Source organism: Alligator sinensis, unplaced genomic scaffold (assembly GCF_000455745.1).
Source record: "Alligator sinensis unplaced genomic scaffold, ASM45574v1 scaffold37_1, whole genome shotgun sequence".
In the NCBI taxonomy this organism is placed as follows: domain Eukaryota; kingdom Metazoa; phylum Chordata; order Crocodylia; family Alligatoridae; genus Alligator; species Alligator sinensis.
This window is the reverse complement of record NW_005841955.1, coordinates 1847631-1865915: the sequence shown is the minus strand read 5'-3', so window position 1 is coordinate 1865915 and position 18285 is coordinate 1847631. Positions and strand designations below refer to the sequence as shown.

Genomic DNA, 18285 nt, shown 5'->3' with positions numbered 1-18285 from the left:
GCGTCCCCCCGGCCTCCCCAGTGGCAGGAGGCACATGGCATTGCATGGCACCCAGGGCAAAGGCAACAGGGTGCAGAGCCCCAGCTCACAGCAGGCTGCCTGCCTCTGCCCCATGCATGTATCAGGGGGTATGTGTTCCCCATGCCTCCCTCAGGATTGCACACAGCAGCAGGGAGCTGTGTCCCCCACACCCCTGGACAAACCACCCATGGCTCTTGTCGCATGACCAGTCCCAGGACCCCATTCATCCCAGCCCCTGCCCCATTCCCTCCTTCACCGTGAGGGCCTCGATCAGCCTCCCTGCCCCTTTCCTCTCCCCCAGCCCTCCCCCTCCACAGACTTACCTGCTGCGTGGTGTCTGTGAGCATATGTTTGTCTGCCCCTCACTCCCAAGCCACAGCCCCCCCAGCCCTGCTGTTGCCCCTCACTCCTGACTCATAGTACCCCGCATCATGCCACGGGTAGGATCCCCCATCCCCAGGCTCCAAACTCCACACATGTACCCATAGCCCCCCACACGTCATAATTTTCTCCCCCACACCCACAACCAAACAAAGTACCTGCATAATTTTGCATAATTTTGAGGGTTGCTCTGCATAATTTTGAATTTTTATCTGTGCGATTAAAATTGTGATTAATTGTGACTAATTTTTTAATTCCACAACTAATCACGATCAATTTTTTTAATTGTTTGACAGCCCTAAAAATAGCTGTATAGTTTTCATTTTCCCTTTTTGCCACAAGCAAGCCACTAGATGGCATCTTTTAATTATCTTACTCACATTTACTGAATGAGTAGAGCAAACAATCAGGAATGTGGGAAGGCAAGTGAAACAAGGATAGTTCTCAAATAAAGAACATTCTTCCACATTTATTTTATTATTTACAAAAGCTTTTCAGCCAGACACATCTACCTTCCTCCCAGAATTGAATAAAGAACATAAAACAGTTGTAAACTACAGTAAAAGTTTACCTTCACCACCAGTGCTGTTTTCTAACTTCAAGTTCTTGATGAATGTGCAGCACAGTCAAAACTGTAATTGCTTAGAGTCAAATTCTACTCTTAGGTGAAAACTCTCATAACTTCAGTGGGAGTAACATGAGCTCATTCTAAGAAGCCAGCAGTCTTTAATATTCAGTATTTACATTAGATATAAATGCACAGAATTTGGAGACAAAATCTAAATTTAAAATGACATTTTCCTTGTACAAGCCAAATTAATTACTGAAAAGCAAGATTAGAGTTGGTTTTATAATCAGCTTTCCTACTCTTTATCAAATACAACAGTTATGCAGGAAAAAGTCAGAGATTACAGAGAGCATCAAGAAATCAGACCATTTCTCCTTTTATTATTCATTTGTTCATTAATCTATCTGACACATACTTTAAGTGGATCTAAAAACACAGGAAACCAGGCAAAAATAATCAAAAGATACTGTTTCATTAGTCTGTAATTAAATATACATCTCTTTCAGATTCATAAAACAAAATCTAACCTTCTTGAGCATCTTGACAGTGCATCCAATGCTTTACTGAGTTATTTCAACACTTGAGTCAATGTTTCTAGCTAGAGTTAAAAAATTCTCCATAGAGCTGTGAAACAGGAGCTACATTACTAAGAGCAGCTAATAGACAGCAGAATTGAAGAAGAAAGGATAGCTTTATTAGTGGAACCATTAAAGACCATTCAAAAAGAGAGAGGATCATTAACATTTGTAGAATAAAGCATTTAGAAGGAATCAAGGGTATCATTTGTTAACCTCACTGCTGTCTGAATAAAAGTGTTTTTGCCAGACAGCTGGTTTTAAACTTTGAGTGGACCAGAAATCAGAGGGGTCACAAATATTTAATTTTTTTAAGTTGTATTGTAGAAAGAAACATTTTTCTGTGTGTCAGAAAAAAATATTAGCTATTTAAAACAGATGCCCAAACAGATTAAAATTTTAGTAGAATATATTCTATCAATGTGATGAAAGGATAACCTGCTTATGGAAAGAGAGAGAGCTTCTGGGGCCATGTGCTATTTATTTATTTAGCGTATGCAGTTTCAGCATATTGTTTCAGCCATCTTAAGGCAATATCATCACCAGTGTAAAGAGCTTGAAGACCACCGGGTAGCATAGTAAATGGACACAAGTCAACAATGTGGGACATGGCTTGAATTTGTCCACAAGGGCATTTGTTGTCATTGCGAAGGCCCCATTGGTCTAGGTTTGAGGCACAGTGACCCTCTGCAGTTTGAAAATGGTTAAGTACCACCAAATAGAGGTATGGCCAGTTAAATCCTGGTTAACTGACTGTAGGGTCAGATATGATGTGATGATTGATTGGCGCTATAAATGAGCGACACATTCACTTAAATAAACAAAACTGAATTTACTTTATTTGTAAGAAAAGTAAATGAAGGCATCTGTATGTAAATAGCCAAATTCTAATTTCAGTTATGATGGTGTAAATCAGAGTTCACTGTAACTCTGCAATACACTGAAATAACTGAGATTAAATTGGCTCAGAGCAAACAACTGGCATAAAATCTGATCAATTCCAATAATAAAGCACATCAACTGACACTTTAACATTTGAGGTTTAATTTCTTTTTACAATTTACACAAATGGATAGAACCAAATGTGACAAAATAAAAATGTATGTACCAGAAACAGCATAAGGTCAAGTGGCAAGGGTAGAGCTCCACATACCATTGTTACTATTTTAAACATCCTGTCTAAAATAGTTTTTAGTATGAAAATCTGCTTGTGCTTCTATCTTGCAAAGTCCAAGAAAAACACATCCAGATGTACCCGTACATAGTTTTGTTCTCTCAGCTGATAGCTCCCAATTTGAAAGTAGTTAACCTTGATGACATGTTCCAAACATGCAAATAGGAGCAGAAACCAAGCAGTAAGATGGTTTGAAAATGAAGTCAACATTTATAATTACAAATCTGAGAGCTTCATCTGCAAGAGCTCACTCAAGATTAAGGGGATGGGAATTGCTCGCATAGATGGAAGGGAGAAAAACATTCCCTATCACTGCCAGCAAACTACAGGTTTCTAACTGACTCAATGGGATCAGCAACTGATGTGTGATAGGAACATATAATTGGTCTGAAAACCATTATTGTGGTTGCCTGTGCCAAAAACCTGGAACACAGTAGAACAGTAGACTACTGTTCTTGAAATTGTGTCCAGAATCACCTAACAATAGTGTTACTTTTGACAGGATTCTAGAACACGTGTAACATATTCTAGGCAATAATATGGTACTTGGCCCATAACTGGCATGAACTTTCACAGGTCAATATTATTTTATTTTAAAATAATTATAAACTACTGTAAACAGTTTGAGGTTTAAATATTATGATGTGCATTACTGTGCAGACATATTCATAAGACTCATAAGGTGTTGCTTGTTTTTAATCAAATGGATGGCATAATAAAATGTAAAGGTAAAGTCTCCCGAGCAATTCAAGCTATTGTTATTTTTATGGACTTCAGGATCTGAAAGCGATCCTTTAGATTAGAACCGGCTTGTAACTGTGGGCCAAGTTCTGCAGTCTCTCTCTCACTTTTATTCAAATTAATCTTTCTGTTAATGACAGACATGCCTCACAGAAGTAAACTGTATTCAATACAAGTATGAATGACAGAATCTGGCCTTATGTAATTTAGTGGAAAACATGTGTTAAGGATTTGCAAATGTCTGTAGGGAAATTCAAAGAGGCTACTTTGTCCTTAACACTACATAGAGATGCTATGATGTAAAATAGCTCTGTATTGAGCTCTGTCCCTGATATGGTCATATTTTAAGTCATGCTTCTTGCACTAGAGAATTTACAAAAAACTGTGGTCCAGATCCAAAAAAATGACTTTGGTGCCACAATGCTGAACATTGCAATGCCTAGCCTCTGGGCATCCAGCTCCTATACTAGAATCCTGAATTCCTGGTAGATATCTAAATGCGAGGAATGTAGGTGCCTCAAAATAGAATCCATAAAAAATATCACTCTAAGCAGGGAGCTACTGAAAGCTAGCCAACAGGGAAATGCCGAGGATAGCAAGTATCTTAAATCTCACGTCTCTCTAGGATTTTGGCTTCCAACTCAGCAGTACCTGGGAGGCTGCCTCCACTCAGGATTCAAAGGCTGGGATCTTTGATAGCTGCCTATGCCCTTTCTCTATAAAACAGAGTAGGGGTCACTCTTTTAAAGCTGTCTGAAGAAGGAGATTCCCTCTTTTATCCAATAACCGAATAGTAATAAAGTAGGGGCCATCATTGTACTTTGTTTAGAGCCTGCTCTGTTGGGGCATGGTTTGAGAATGTACACTGAACTGAGTCCTCTGAGGAGACAGGCCACAGCATGGGTCCCAGGTGGCCTAGGTGTGAGCAGGATGCTAAGCTGCTCAGCACACTGAAGGCTGAGATACTTCTGGGAACATGCAGAAACAGAACTTCAGGCAACTAACTTAATGTAAAAAACTGAGGATCCATGAACGTTATGCACCTCCAAGGTCAGCTGGTAACGGATAGGGATCATTAAAGACTGATCCAAAGAAATTTTGAGTTTCAGTGCTCAAGTCTCTTTTTGGATCTGGTCTGGAGTGATTAATCTTAGGCTAAGTACAGATGTTCAAAAAGCCCGAAGCAGAATTGATTTAAGTTACATGGATTTCTGTAAGCAGCCTAGGTTAGATTAGTAGCAAAATGTGTACACCAGGGGTAGGCAACCCCCAGCATGGGTTCCAGGACATGGCACACAAAGGCATTTTACTTGGCACACGTGCCTTGGGGCGGACATCAGGGACAGGGCTGGTACAGAAAATTGATTTACATGTCTAACCTAAATAAATTAGATTTGAGTGCACATCAAACCAGGTCTTTCTTAAACTGGGTTCTACTTTAGACTGATCTGTACGCACTGAACTTCTGTACGGTAACAGGTTTAGATCGATTTCTGATCACTTAACTCGGTTTATGTGCAATGTCTGTACCTGGCCTTAATGTTATTAGTTAGTAACTACTAACTTCCTCCAGATTCATATGAAATAGCACTTGAAATCAATATGATACAAAAGCCAAGCTTCACTTCTAAAACTCCTTAAACTCTTTTCCAATTTCTCTTCCCTAAGCTAAAAACAGAGAACATCAGGTATGTGGAAAAAAAAATACAATACACTGAGTTTCCCTAAGTATAAATTTTTAGTTAACAATTGATGCACATATATATAAGGTACTTCTGGCAAACTGTTTACCCCACAAAATATTTTTGCCTGAACTCTTCAGATTGATACTTAGATTAATTTACTCTTCACATTAATACCTACATTAATTTACGATAACCTTTGGCTTGCCCCCCTGTCTCTTGTCCTTTATCTTTGTTCCCTTTCAAGAAGCCTTGTAATTACAGGGACCCGCCCTCCTCTTGCTAATATTTGTTTAAACAAAGTTCATAGGCTGGATTTTTTCAAGATATTTTGCAATCAACATTCACAAAGTTTCTATCCAGGACATTTCTGGAATATTTTTTGTCAGGTTTCAGTTTTCTGGCCTTTTGTTGGGTTGGGTCTGGACATGGGCGAATCCAGGATTTACTAGAAGAGGGTACAGCACACCACCCCCCAGCATGGGAGGATGGGGTAAGGCTGGAGCAGGGCAGGAGAGACTCTGGGGCTTCCCTGCCCCAGGATTAGCCAGGGAAAGCAGTGGTGGAAAGTTGTTGCAACTGCACTGCTGTACTCGGCTGGACCTGCCCCTTGGTGTAGGGATTAGAATTTTTTTTCTGATTGCCCTGGCACTGATCTCAGCATCTGGATCCACAGGGCATTTGTCTGTCAGTATTGCTCACCATGGCATTTCTGGTTTACTTTTTTCAAACTCCAAATCTTTTACCTTGCTTTGGCAATTCTGGATCTGCTGTGCTATATTATAGGTATTGGATTTCTCATTCTATAATGCTGACAGTTTCTTCAGATATGCTGTCCTTTCAAACCGTATCCAAATACAGACATATTTAAGCGATTGCCTCAGATGTAGATACAGTTAAGGCAAGAAGAGCTAGTACCTTTTAAAAAGCACTGAAAAGGAAAGTCTAAGCCAACTGTAGGTTACCACTGTATCAAGGGATGTTAGCTTGGGGCTCATATATGCAGTGTTTTAAATGACTCGTTTGAACTGAATGGAAGATTTGTTTCTGCATTCATATTAACAATTATCAGGGGTTTCATATTAATACGTTTTCTTAGAACTTCTGAGAAAAACTAAATCATTTTACAAATCAAAAGAATCAGCAATGAGTCGCTAATAAATTGAGGCACTGGGAATTTATTAGGAATAACTTAACTGGGAGGAACTAATACACTTCTACCCAGAATCTCCGGCTATACATTGGTTTCTGAGAAACAGCCTCCAAATTCTATCCTACAGTATTAGGAACTAATATTTTTAAAAATATGGATTGGCTTTCCAGATGTTCCATTCCCCACAACTCCAAAATTAATGGAGTTAACTGAAAATCAAGGCCTAGTGAGATTTTTTTTTTTAGAAGTGGGATCCCAAAAAATGAACATTAATGATGGTCTTCCAGAAACAAAATGTCCTTCTGATGAAGAAGAATAGAAAGGTGGGGCACACCTGGGCCTTTAGTAGGGTCACAACCTAAAATATGGATTAAGAGAGTTTACTGATCCAATTAGCAGGTGACAAAACTGGGAGGGACTGCATACATTTTGGAAGAAAGGAATAAAAGTTGAATCTGGAAAAATTGGAAATTTTGGATATAGACAACAACATGAAATTGAACACAGACATATGTAAAGTGCTACCCATAAGGAGGAAAAACTAAATAGAAACATACAGAATGGGGGGTAAACTAGATTAGCAGTAGGACTACTGAGAAGGATCTGGAGTTTATGGTGGACTGCCGATTCAACATGAGTCAGCTACGTGATCCTATCACACAAAAAGGTGATAAAATTCAGGCATAGAGTACCATTTTCCTCAGCACTAGCTAGTCCTCAGCTGGAATACTGTGTCCAGTTTTGGACACTGGATTATAAAACCTATGCAGAGAAGTGGAGAGAATATAGAGGTGACCAATAAAGATGATAATGAGCTTGGAAAGCAAGCCATCTGAGGTAAGGTTTAAGGAATTAAGTACGTTTAGTTTGGAGAAAAGGAGAATAAGTGAGGAGAACAAGATACAGTATAACCTCATTAATCTGAATCTCAAAAATCTGGAATTCTTGAAAATCTGGCACTTTTTAAGCTGCCCCTCCACTCCCCCAGACGTGTAGGGGGAAGCTTGCATGCGGTAGCTGCTGCCACCATCCACCACCCTGTTCCACATGTGGCTACTGCTCTGGGACCGGCCACCGCTACTTCCTCCCCACCCCACTCCGCAACTGGCCGCCGCTCGAGTTTCAAAAAAACGGAATTTTCAAATTTCCGGCAGGTGCTCAGTCCCCAGCATTCCAGATTGATGAGGTTATAAGTTTTCAAATATTTGAAATGTTGTCATAAAGAAGATGGAGAAATATTGTTCTTTCTTGCAGAGGGCAGGCCACATCACAATGGATTTAAATTGTGGCAAAAGCAGATTTAAATCATATTTCCAGAAAATTTTCCTAAATGTAAGAACAGGAGGGCAATGAAACAAGCTGCTTGGGGAAGTAGTGAAATCTTCCTTCCTTGCAGGTTGTCAAGAAGAGGCTGGATAAGCATTTGTCTGGAATGATTTGTCATGGATTGCTCCCTTCAGATGAAGCTCTGCCTCAGAACTCCCTAAGAAGAATACTTAGTCAGTCTCCCTCCTTCAGGACCCCTGGAAACAAGCCCTGGCATGGCTTCTCGAGGGGCAAGTCTCTTGCTTGAGACCCTGGCTCCTCTTTGTCCCTGGTTTCCCTGGCAATCCATAGCAGCCCCACCTCAGAGAGCTCCTTCTTTGATCAGCTCCTGGAATGATTTCTTCTTCAAAGTTAGGGGGTCAGAGAGCTGACATCCCAAACAGCACAGTAGGCTGTTCAGCTACAGAAAAACAGTCTTTATTGTGCCATTGCAGTGCGTTCTGCCTTGCTTAGACTCTACTCTCTCCTCCTTGGAACTATTCCTTTCTCTCTCTGTCATCCCTGGGACTACACTTTTCTCTCTCCAGCTCTCAGAGCCTTTCTCCTCCAGCACAGTCAGCCACCTTCTCCATAAAACTTATACAAAACTATAGTATTAACCTGGAGACAACATGCACCCAATACATTTAAATATAAAGTCATCAGGGACTAATCGGTGCAATCTGTGCTCTGCTGCGAGGCTCAGACTCTCATCTCCCCCTAGGGTGATAGGCAACTAGATGTCCTACTTACAAAACAGTTTACAGCAACTATTTACATTAGTGATCTCCAACCTTTTTAGGTCAGAGATCACTTTTGAAATTTAAAATGAATGGAAGACCTACCCCCCCACCCCCCAACCCAGCAGGTAAGTCTGTGGGGAGGGGTGGAGGGAGGAGAGAGAGCCGTGGGGAGGGCAAGGCAGATCAAGGCCCCAGCCCTAGCCCCACCCCCTCTCTCACCGCTGGAGCCTTGATCTGCCCCCCGCAACAGCAGTGAGGGAGGGGTAGGCCCTGCACAGCTGGGTCGGGGTGGGGGATGGTGCTGTGAGCAGCACATACCCCCAGATCTACACATGGGCTGGGCTGGGCTGGGGCTGGGGTGGTGCCAGGCTGTTCCTAGCCAGGCTGCACTCAAGCTGGGTACATGCGGCAGCAATGCTGGGAGCAGGGCCACAGAGTGGGGCCATAGCCCCCCAATCCCTGGTCCCAGTGCTGTCACCGAGCACAAAATGGGCCAGGTCTGGCGGGACAGCCTGATGCAGCCTTCCAGCCCATAGCTCCTTCCCCCGCTCCACCCAGGCTGCCACTGCAAGCTGGGCTTTGCACCCCGAGCCGTGGTGTACATGTCCCCCAGCCCTCCAACCCTTTTCTCCCCTACCAACTGACCTGCTGGGCTTGGGAGGGGTGGCACGCGCATGCAAGCATGCGCTCAGCCCCCACAGCCCAGGATCAACTTCAGGAGGCTCCAGGATCCACCAGTCGATCCCAATCGACCAGTTGGTGACAAATGATTTACATCAACACTTGCTCGCCTTGAGCCCCGCAAAGGGTTCCTCACAACAACTTCAGGTTGGAACTTTGCCCACTTGACTTTGTCAATTTACAATTAGCAACTATTATGTTTGTACAGCAGCTGGACTAGATTACCCTTGAGTTTTCTTCTAATCCTATGATTCTTTGCTTCAAAGGCTAAACAATACCTGGAGTGCTCACATTTTTACTGACCTCTCTGACAGATTTTCCTTGGAAGACACTTTCCCTGTACACCAAGAAAAACAAATCCCCTAACCTAGGGGTCAGGTATCTTTCACTAACAGTAGGCTGAGTTAACATGGTTGAATCCTAAGGCAAACTGGAGATGGTAACTGTTAAATATTCCACCACTAGACGAGGCATTCTTGCTCAAAACCTATTAACAGTGGGAATGATTATATCAGTTTTTAGCATGCTTGGTAAGCCAAATAAAATCTTGTCACAGGCCAGATCCAGCTTGTGGGTTTTAGGTTTCCAACTCCTGCCCTAACCTGTTGCTTCATTTAATTGATTCTATATGTCTAATGAACTACATATAGCTCGCAGTAGCCACTAGCTTCACCTGTCCTCCATGTACAGTGTGCTATATTTGTATGCTTCATGCTGTCATCTTCCTTTTTCTCCTCTCCTCTAGTAAGGCAGCCAGGGTTGCTAGACTCTTACTAGCTCACTTAACTGATTCAATCTTTTTTTTTTTTTTAGCGCATCCTCTGGCCAAACGCTTGTACAGGCATGTCGCATCTTACGCGGGGGTTATGTTCTAGAGGCAGCGCGTAAAGGCGAAAATCGCATATAGTGAAATGGCATATTACCATGCCACCAGTGACTGCCTCTGCCTCCAAAACCTCCCGCCGCCACTGCAAAGCCGCGCTTAATGCTGTGTGACCGGCGGCAGCATGGGGTGGTGGTGGGGATGGCTGCGTGCTGCCCGGCCACCACCACGCCAAGCGGCCGGCCACACAGCTCTAAGCACGGCTCCATGGCAGCGGCAGGAGGTTTTGGAGGCAGAGGCAGTCACCGCTGGCAGCGTGGTGATGGCCGGGCCTCCAGGTAAGCGGCAGCGCCACGTGCAGACTCGAGGCCCGCCCCCCCTCCCCACCCGTCTATAGTTGAATTCGCGCAAGTTGAATGCGCGTATGATGCGACATGCCTGTATATCAAATTACTCAAAGTTTCTTTTGTTACCTTCCTTCTCCAGAAACTGAACTTTAAATGGAAATGTCCACAAGTGTGGTGCATTGAAAAAACACAGCCATAACAACAATTATTATAAAATAAAATCCACACCCATTTCCATGCTGAAGCAATTCCTTAAAACATGCTTAAAATGCAAACATTCCAATTTAACCAGAACAAAATCACAAAGAAAAGAACGATGATTCTCCACAGAGCCGTGAACAAGGTCGGTATCTGAGATAGACACATATCAAACTTCAGGGAACACGCTGGAATTTAGGGTCAATTATGAATAAAGCCTCTTTTTTCCCACACTATATCTCAGCTGAGTTCTTGAACACTTTTCATCACTAACTATATGTTAAGGATTATGTTAAAATAGGAAAACCTTTTGGCAGCTGGTGTCTGACTACAGCACAGTTCCCCATTATGGACCTAATCCAAAACCCAGTAAATTCAATGTAATGACTTCCATAGAATTCAATACAATTTTAGTCAGGCCCCAACTCTGGCTATAATAAATCAGTCAATTAGATGAGAAGCTGTGGTCTGTCAAACAGCAATGGGCCACAGACATGACTGGTCCCATGGAGTTGGCTCTTCCTCTTTTTCTTTTCTAGCCACTAGGCCTTATTTAAAAAGAACGGCAAATGCCATATTTTCTTGCATAAAACACATGTGGCTTTCCTCCAGGCCAGCTGGGTAAAATTGGTATGTGCATTACACATGAGAAATATGGATCCCAAGGGATCCAAACATTTGTCAGTGAGGGAGTGGTGACAGCATTCATTTCCACGACTCCCTGAGCCACAGTAATGAATGCTGCTACCACTCCCCACTGCCAAATTTCTGGACCCCTGAGGAACTCCCTGGTTGGATGACATGGGCCCATGCACAAGATCAGGTCAGCACACAGGGTCACTCGATGAGCCCCAGATCTAACAGACTAGACTGTACTGATGGAGGGGGGGGCAGAGCCAGCATGCGGCATTCGACCTGGCACATGGACCTAGCCATAGCAGGCTGGATCAGGCCAGCATGTAGGGTTGGACTCAGTGTTCCAGGCTGGGTGTGTGTTTTGTTCTTGGATTAGGCACACTCTGGATCATGGGCGGGCTATATGTGAGAAAATATGGTTTACTGCTTTCCTATCATGACTTCCCTAAGCAAGCAGTTGCTTTAGTTGCCTGAAGAATGTTATGTGATCATGAATGGCAATGAAAGTGGTCCATGCAATAGTGAATTGGCAGAAGGCAGTGCCACAAAATAATCTATTAAAAAGTGACCTGAACTACAAATAAGTTAAAGAACCCCTGAACTAGATAAATATCGAAATGAGATTGCTCAAGGTAACTTAACTGGCTGAAATATATTACTAGCATAGAACCAGTGCAAAACTACTATTCTAACCCCGGTATGGAAACAAGAGGATGTTGTTAAATTAAATAGTCAAGACACACATTTATTAGTTTGTTATTAGTGACAGCTTCAGGATGTAATTAGTATACGCAAACACTAGCAAGTAACAGACAGGGGGCCGATTTTCATGGTAGCAGTAAAACCTGCACAACATACCCCCTTAGTCACTGCCCTCAGCCCTTCCCCCCGCCCAGGGAGGTAGAGCTGTTGGCTGAAGATTTCTTCAGTTCTATTTTCATTGATTGAGTCTCGGCACGAGGCTCGAATTTTGTCACATTTCCTGCTCCTGGGGCTGCCACTATTGGCTTTCCTGCTTTCATACCTTTTGACACAGGAATGCGGGTGGGTGTAGGTCTCTGTGATGACCCATCCTGTCCTGTCTGCAGAAAGAGAGGAGAAAAATAAAATAGTTTTAAGGATGACATTTTTCTTTAATATACGCTAATTATACATTATGATTCATTATCTTTTATGTATTAATTTCTTTAAATTTTTAAAGTACACCTAGAAGGCACCTATCCAGTGCTCTGAACACCCATCTCAGACAATAAAAGCCACAATATAAACAAAGGATTACCCAGAAATCTCCACCTCACCCCATACTCTCCACAGGTGCCTCAACAGAGAGAGACAGAAGATGGACTTGGAAAGTTAACAAGTCAGGCCTCTAAACTAGGGGTAGGGCAGATGGCACCTTTAGGGGCTAACTGGTTCAATGAGGCACAGGCTTTCATAGAAAACAGCCTACTTCATCAGATACTACCTGACAAAGTAGGCTGTCTCCTATGAAAGCTTATGCTTCTCTGAACTAGGCAGTCTTCAAGGTGCTACCCTGCCCTGCCTTCTCTCTGACTTCAGACAAACATGGATAACTACCTTTCTAAATCTGGGTTCTAGTGAACAGTGGCAGAGACCTTGATCTCAAATAGAAGGCCTCTCCCAGAGAACACCCCATCAGCAGCTCCTTTTCCTTTATATTGCGGGCCTTTACAGCTTGAGGACCTTAGCTAATTTCAGCTATAGTGAAGAATATCACAGGGAGTAGAGAATCTCTCAGACAACCACGTTTCAAACCTTCTATATTATTAAATATTCACATTTAGAATCAGAAACCTCCTTTAAATGTTTGCTGTTTCTCTCTTTTGCAATAAATAATACTGACAATTAAACTGTCACAGTAAAGTTTTAAATCTAACTGCTTTGTTTCTCTTTAAGTAAGCAGTGAGCATATCTACATGAGATGTTTACTGTGGAGCTGCCTAACTAGCTCCATCCACAGTAAACATCAGTGTTTACACATGGCACCCTATTAAGCCACAGTAAATTAATAAACTCCATAGCAGGATAGTACTTGTAAATACAAGTATTATCCTGCTGCAGAGTTTTTTGTGTTCAGCAACTCATGCTGACCTCCAACCCCTCCGAGGGCTGCTCTGATTCGGTTCAATGTGCTGCAGTCCCAAGCGAATGGTATATCCAGGAGCAGTAACTCCAGTGTGATATGCGGCAGTTTATTGCTGCAAATTAATAGCACGTATAGACGTGCCCAATAGCAATCAGTTAGTGTCCTAATCCCACAATCTCAAAGCACCTTCACAGATGCTTGACATTCTTGAAGTCAACTGTCCTTGACTTCACCGCTAAAACTTACAAATCTAACAATTTCTTCACTGTAGCTTTGCACTGTGAAGCCCCAAATGTATAGCCATTGCATGAAAACCAATGTAAAACTGAATAATCAAAATAAAGAGCATTAAGAGTAGTGTGTTAATTATAACATTTGTTTTCAGATCTGCTAAAAAACCCTCAAGGGAAAGTAAATGAAACTGCTACAAAATTTCCAGTCTGCCACACCAGCTTGAATATAGCTTGCTATGGAACAGAAGGGGCCTGTTTATACATAGTGCATATTCCACAAAAGTCAATCTGTGCTCACCATTCCTTACTTCCCAAGACCAGCAGAAAACCACATACACATACAAAAATTCACAACAATTGGAAAACATGAATACCGTAATAACTGGTGGGAAGAAATCCACTTTCAATAACCAAAAGCATTTACAATAAACCTTAAAAACCAACATGGTCTCTCATTTAGACATCAACATAAATTAGGTCCTTGAAATTTTGTATGGCACAAAATGCAAACGCATCTATCAGCATTGGAAAATATGTCAACATACAGTGGAGACAAAATGACGATTATTCTTCACTCCCTGAAAGCTTTCCACGGCGTATAAACATACAGCAATTAAATGACATAGCTGGAATCTCAGGCATTTCTTGAGTTCTAGTTGCATGTATATTATTAACTGAGAACTTCAGCACCTTGGAGTTACTAGTTTCATAATCCTCCAAATTATCAAAAAAGGATAAATAAATTACTTGATTTTAGACATGTTGGGCCAACGGAAAACAGATTAAGTTCTGTTTTTCTTTCCCTGAGGAGGCCTTCTAATATGTATCAGTCATATCAGAGCTGGTATTAGGCCAATGCACAGCTCCAAATACACTTGTTCCTGCTATCTGATGGAAGAATTTGTAAGTAACTCCATGTAAGCCTCCCATTATATGGCCAGCATGGCCGCATAAACATGCAGACTGTACACACCTCAGTGCTATGCAAAAAGCAAGGGTCTTTTCAGAGGATATGTTTTATTGGATAAACTCTGCAATTGAGAGGTGTTAGGCAAGCTTTCAGGCACAAAGTTCCCTTCCTCAGGTCTCAGGAAGGGTAGACCTAAGGAAAGGCATTTTGTGCCTGCAAGCTTGTCTCAAAACTATACAGTTAATCCAATAAAAGATATCACCAAAAAGACTCTTGCTTCTTGCATTTTACCTGGATCATCACAGTGAAAACAACAATGTGTAAATCATGGCATAAATGAGCAAGATAATATATGTGCACCCAACTTAAGGCATCATAACATGAGAAATGAGCCATAAAATTGTTACTCATATAATGTAGAACATTTTTGTGGCTGGTTTGTATGGGTCCCTGAATTTTAATGTGTGGCTGTGGCTGACAATCTGCTGATTGTCGGTCCCAGCACATAGCCTGCACTGGTGTCTGGAACAGCCCTAGGACCAACAATCATGTGATTACCAGTGGGGGCTGAAGTGGCGGGGGGGGAGCCATGAAGCCAAAGGGTTCCCCCCACCAGGACTTTAAACCCCACACCCAGCAGCTCTGGGTTCAGAGTCTGGATTTAAAGATCCCAGCAGGGCCCTTTGGCTAGCCCCATGGGGAACCACTGATGCCCTGTACCCAGCAGTCCAGCCACAGCTGCTAGGCATGTGGTTTTGACAATCAGCTGATTGTCAGCCTGGGCTCAGACAGCCCCATATCTTAGACTCAGGGCTGTCTGGGTCAGGGCTAAAAATCAACTGACTGGCTGCCCTGATAGCACCAGGTGAACTGGACCTGGAACTCTCTGGGGTTGGGGCCGAAAATCAGCTGGTCCCAGGCAGCCCTGGGACAATCAACTGATTGTTGGCCCTGTGGCACCTGGGTTTCAATTTGCCAGTGTAGAGGGAGCCTGAGGTTATTATCCCATATGGCATGGCAGGAAGCTAATTGTTGGGATCAAGGTTCAGATCCCATTGCACCATTAAATGAACATGACAGGGGCCGCAGTAAGGTCAGTTGTGGAGAACCTACATTTTTTATTCTTCATGACCTTTTTACAGGAGGCAGAATCTGGTTGGTTCCTTTTTTGCCCTCCTTGGCCACGTCCACACAAGCGCAGCCATTTGTTTCCCTGGGGACAAGAAGCAGCAGCATACCTTGTGCCACTGCTACTTGTCCCTGGTGAACACCTGTGCCACGTGCACTCTGACATGCAGCAGGTTATCCCAGGTGGGGCAGGGGAGACTGGGCCCTGCAGAAATAACCTCAGTATATAATTGGGAGTTCTTCAGATAACTGTATAAAATTAGTTAGGAAAACAGCTGTGATTTACAAAATATAAAACAATAGGAAATATGTCCTAAAGCCAGCAAGAGATAGGAACTTCAGAAGAAAAGCTCTCATTCTGCTGTTTGTTCACCTCTTTGTGACTGGGTATTTTGGTGCATCATATCTCAATTATTTGAGAGCTATGTGGCAATTAGCCACAATGGGCTGAGTAAGAACACAGTTTTTTCTGTTTGCTTGTTTCCATTTAATGAAATCACACTCTTAAAATAATGTTAACATAGTGTTTTTGTATGTTCACTGCTTAGAAGTAATGATTTAATAAGGCGAAACCTGTTCCCTTTAACAGGAAGCACTGGAGGTGTATTTATAAAGTAAGCAGTTAGAAACTATGGTAAATATGCAATTTATCTTTGTTTCTGGAGGGTCTAAAGGGAAGAGGACATTTTGGATTGGTCATACTTTCCAAATCATGTTCCTAGGGCATAAACAAGAGAATAAGCAAAAGTAAATTTGATGGTTGAGTTATTTTCTTTACAATCCAAACTGGGGAGGAAGTGGTAAAGAAAGAAGCCTCTTTTTTAACCAGATGTTAAAAAAAGCAAAAAAATTAAGGTTTCTAGAGTTCAGTGCACCATCATGGAAGGGGCAGATCTCCCAAAAAAAGAACAAGAAAGTATGAAAGAAAATATGTTCCAAGTTTCTGCAAGACAAAAGCAGAAGTTCAGGAATTAATGCATTAATTCCAAAAGTTCTGGACAAAAACGGGAAGCAGTATATCTGGTAGTAGATATAAAGACTTTAAACAGTAAACTATCAGGGATGCATTACATTAAATAGCCCAAATTAATTACTTTTGTATGCCAATGTTCCTTAGACCATGGAATGTTGAAAGGTGCTATTATGCTGGGGACTGCTTACAGAAACAGCTGTATATGATAGCTGCTTTCCATCCAAGTTAAACAGAGAAACAATTATATGCCCTTTTATACTAACACTGTTGAAGTAATGAAATAATACTGTCCAAGAACTAGAACAAAAATGTCTGGACATTGGTTCATTGAAAGAGCTTTCTGGAGGGATAAGAGCCTGAACCTAACTGTAGAGGCGTACTGTTGGAGTGAAGCAGCAGAGACACCATACAAGCACACAGAAGGCAGCAAGGAAGCTCAAGAAATAAACAGAAAAGCACTTGGAGCGTGGCTCTAAGAAATGCTGAGAGAGCACTTTCAGGTAAGCCATGGCAAGAGAGGCTCACAACAATGAACAAAGAAACTACTTTCTGTTTGAGTCTTACTTCTTCAAATCAACTAGGCAGTGTGTGTTTTTATGTAAATTAAACAGGATTACCTTAAAAAAAGCTCTGACTCATGGGCGACTGGTGCATTTTGAGTCGGGGGGGGGGGGGGGAGGGGGCACCAGCAGGACATGACCGGGGATGTCCCCCAGTGGCCAGCCGGTGAGTGTGCAGCAGCAGTGAAAGTCCTGGCACTTCCACATCTGGCACGGTGGCAGCGGACCCAATTTAAGGGGGGGGCACTCTCCATGCCCCCTTACCAGCTAGAGCTCTCGCTCTCGGGGGGGCACCAGTGCTCTCCATGGGGGCATGTGCCCTCCCCCCCCCTCCTGGTGCCCTCCCTACATGTTGCTTATGCTCTGACTCCATCACCAGTTTCTTTTCTTTAACACTCCACCCCAAAAATCAGCTAAAAGCTAAGGCCAAAAATGTTAACAATATTTTAAATTCCAGAATTAGCTCTTACAGAAAATGAAAGTGGTGGTGGGGGGAAGGTTTCTGTACCACTCAATTCCTCCGCCATCCTCTGTCCTCTCCTTCAACATCCTAGGAGAGTTTACAATGTTATCACTCTTTCATTTCCCATAGCTCTTCAAGGACTTTCTCAAATGTCTCACCTCAGCTGCTTGAAGTGACAGAATGTCAAAAGAGACCATTAAATCACACATACACACATACATTCTGTCCTTGGTTACCATTTTCTCACTACAAACCACAAATAATTCAACTGAAGTCAACAGTTTCCTAACTGTTCTTTCATGTTGGTGACTCAAACCAATTCATAACATAGTTTCTCTTCTCCCTGCAGTGAGTATCTCATAGTGCCTGAAGCTACTTACCATTGACTGGGTTCCTCGTGTGGAGGATGTTGTAACCGGAGTTATAGTGATGGTGCTTGTTACTTTGCTTGCTCCTGACCTTGCGGATAGATTGTTCCTGGGGGAACGAAGGACAGTACCAGTCATAACCTCTTTTTCTGCTGCTACATTCATTGGTCTGACTGTTATCACAGGACTTGCACCCTCAGAAGTGGCACCAGGGGAGCGTTTGAACTGAGAACCTAAGTGGATGTGTATTTTGTTGTCTTCTGTGGTTATAATGTTGGCATTGGCATTGTACTTCCGGACTGGTGTCGGGACAGTTTGTTTTTCTGGTGTTACCTTGAAGACAGCCCTTCCCATGGTCATATCTTGTGATTCTGGAGAGACAGAGATTTTTGCTGGTGCTGCAGACGTAGATACCGTCATAATCTGAATGGGGGATGTGGGTCTATCCATAAAGGGAGTTCTCCCTCCTTCTGAGGACTTTTCTCTGGAGAAAGTCGTTATAGTAACAGGTGACA

General features: G+C 42.6%; 1 protein-coding gene across 1 annotated transcript in view; it reads right to left on the bottom strand.

Annotated features, from left to right (window-relative positions):
- FILIP1 (filamin A interacting protein 1) overlaps positions 1 to 18285 on the bottom strand; it is a 218497-nt gene that overhangs the window by 7822 nt on the left and 192390 nt on the right. Inside the window, 2 exon segments of the mRNA XM_025200098.1 lie at positions 12053 to 12110; positions 17783 to 18285. The exon segment at positions 17783 to 18285 is cut by the window's right edge and continues 32 nt beyond it. Of these exon segments, the coding sequence (XP_025055883.1) occupies positions 12053 to 12110; positions 17783 to 18285 (561 nt within the window).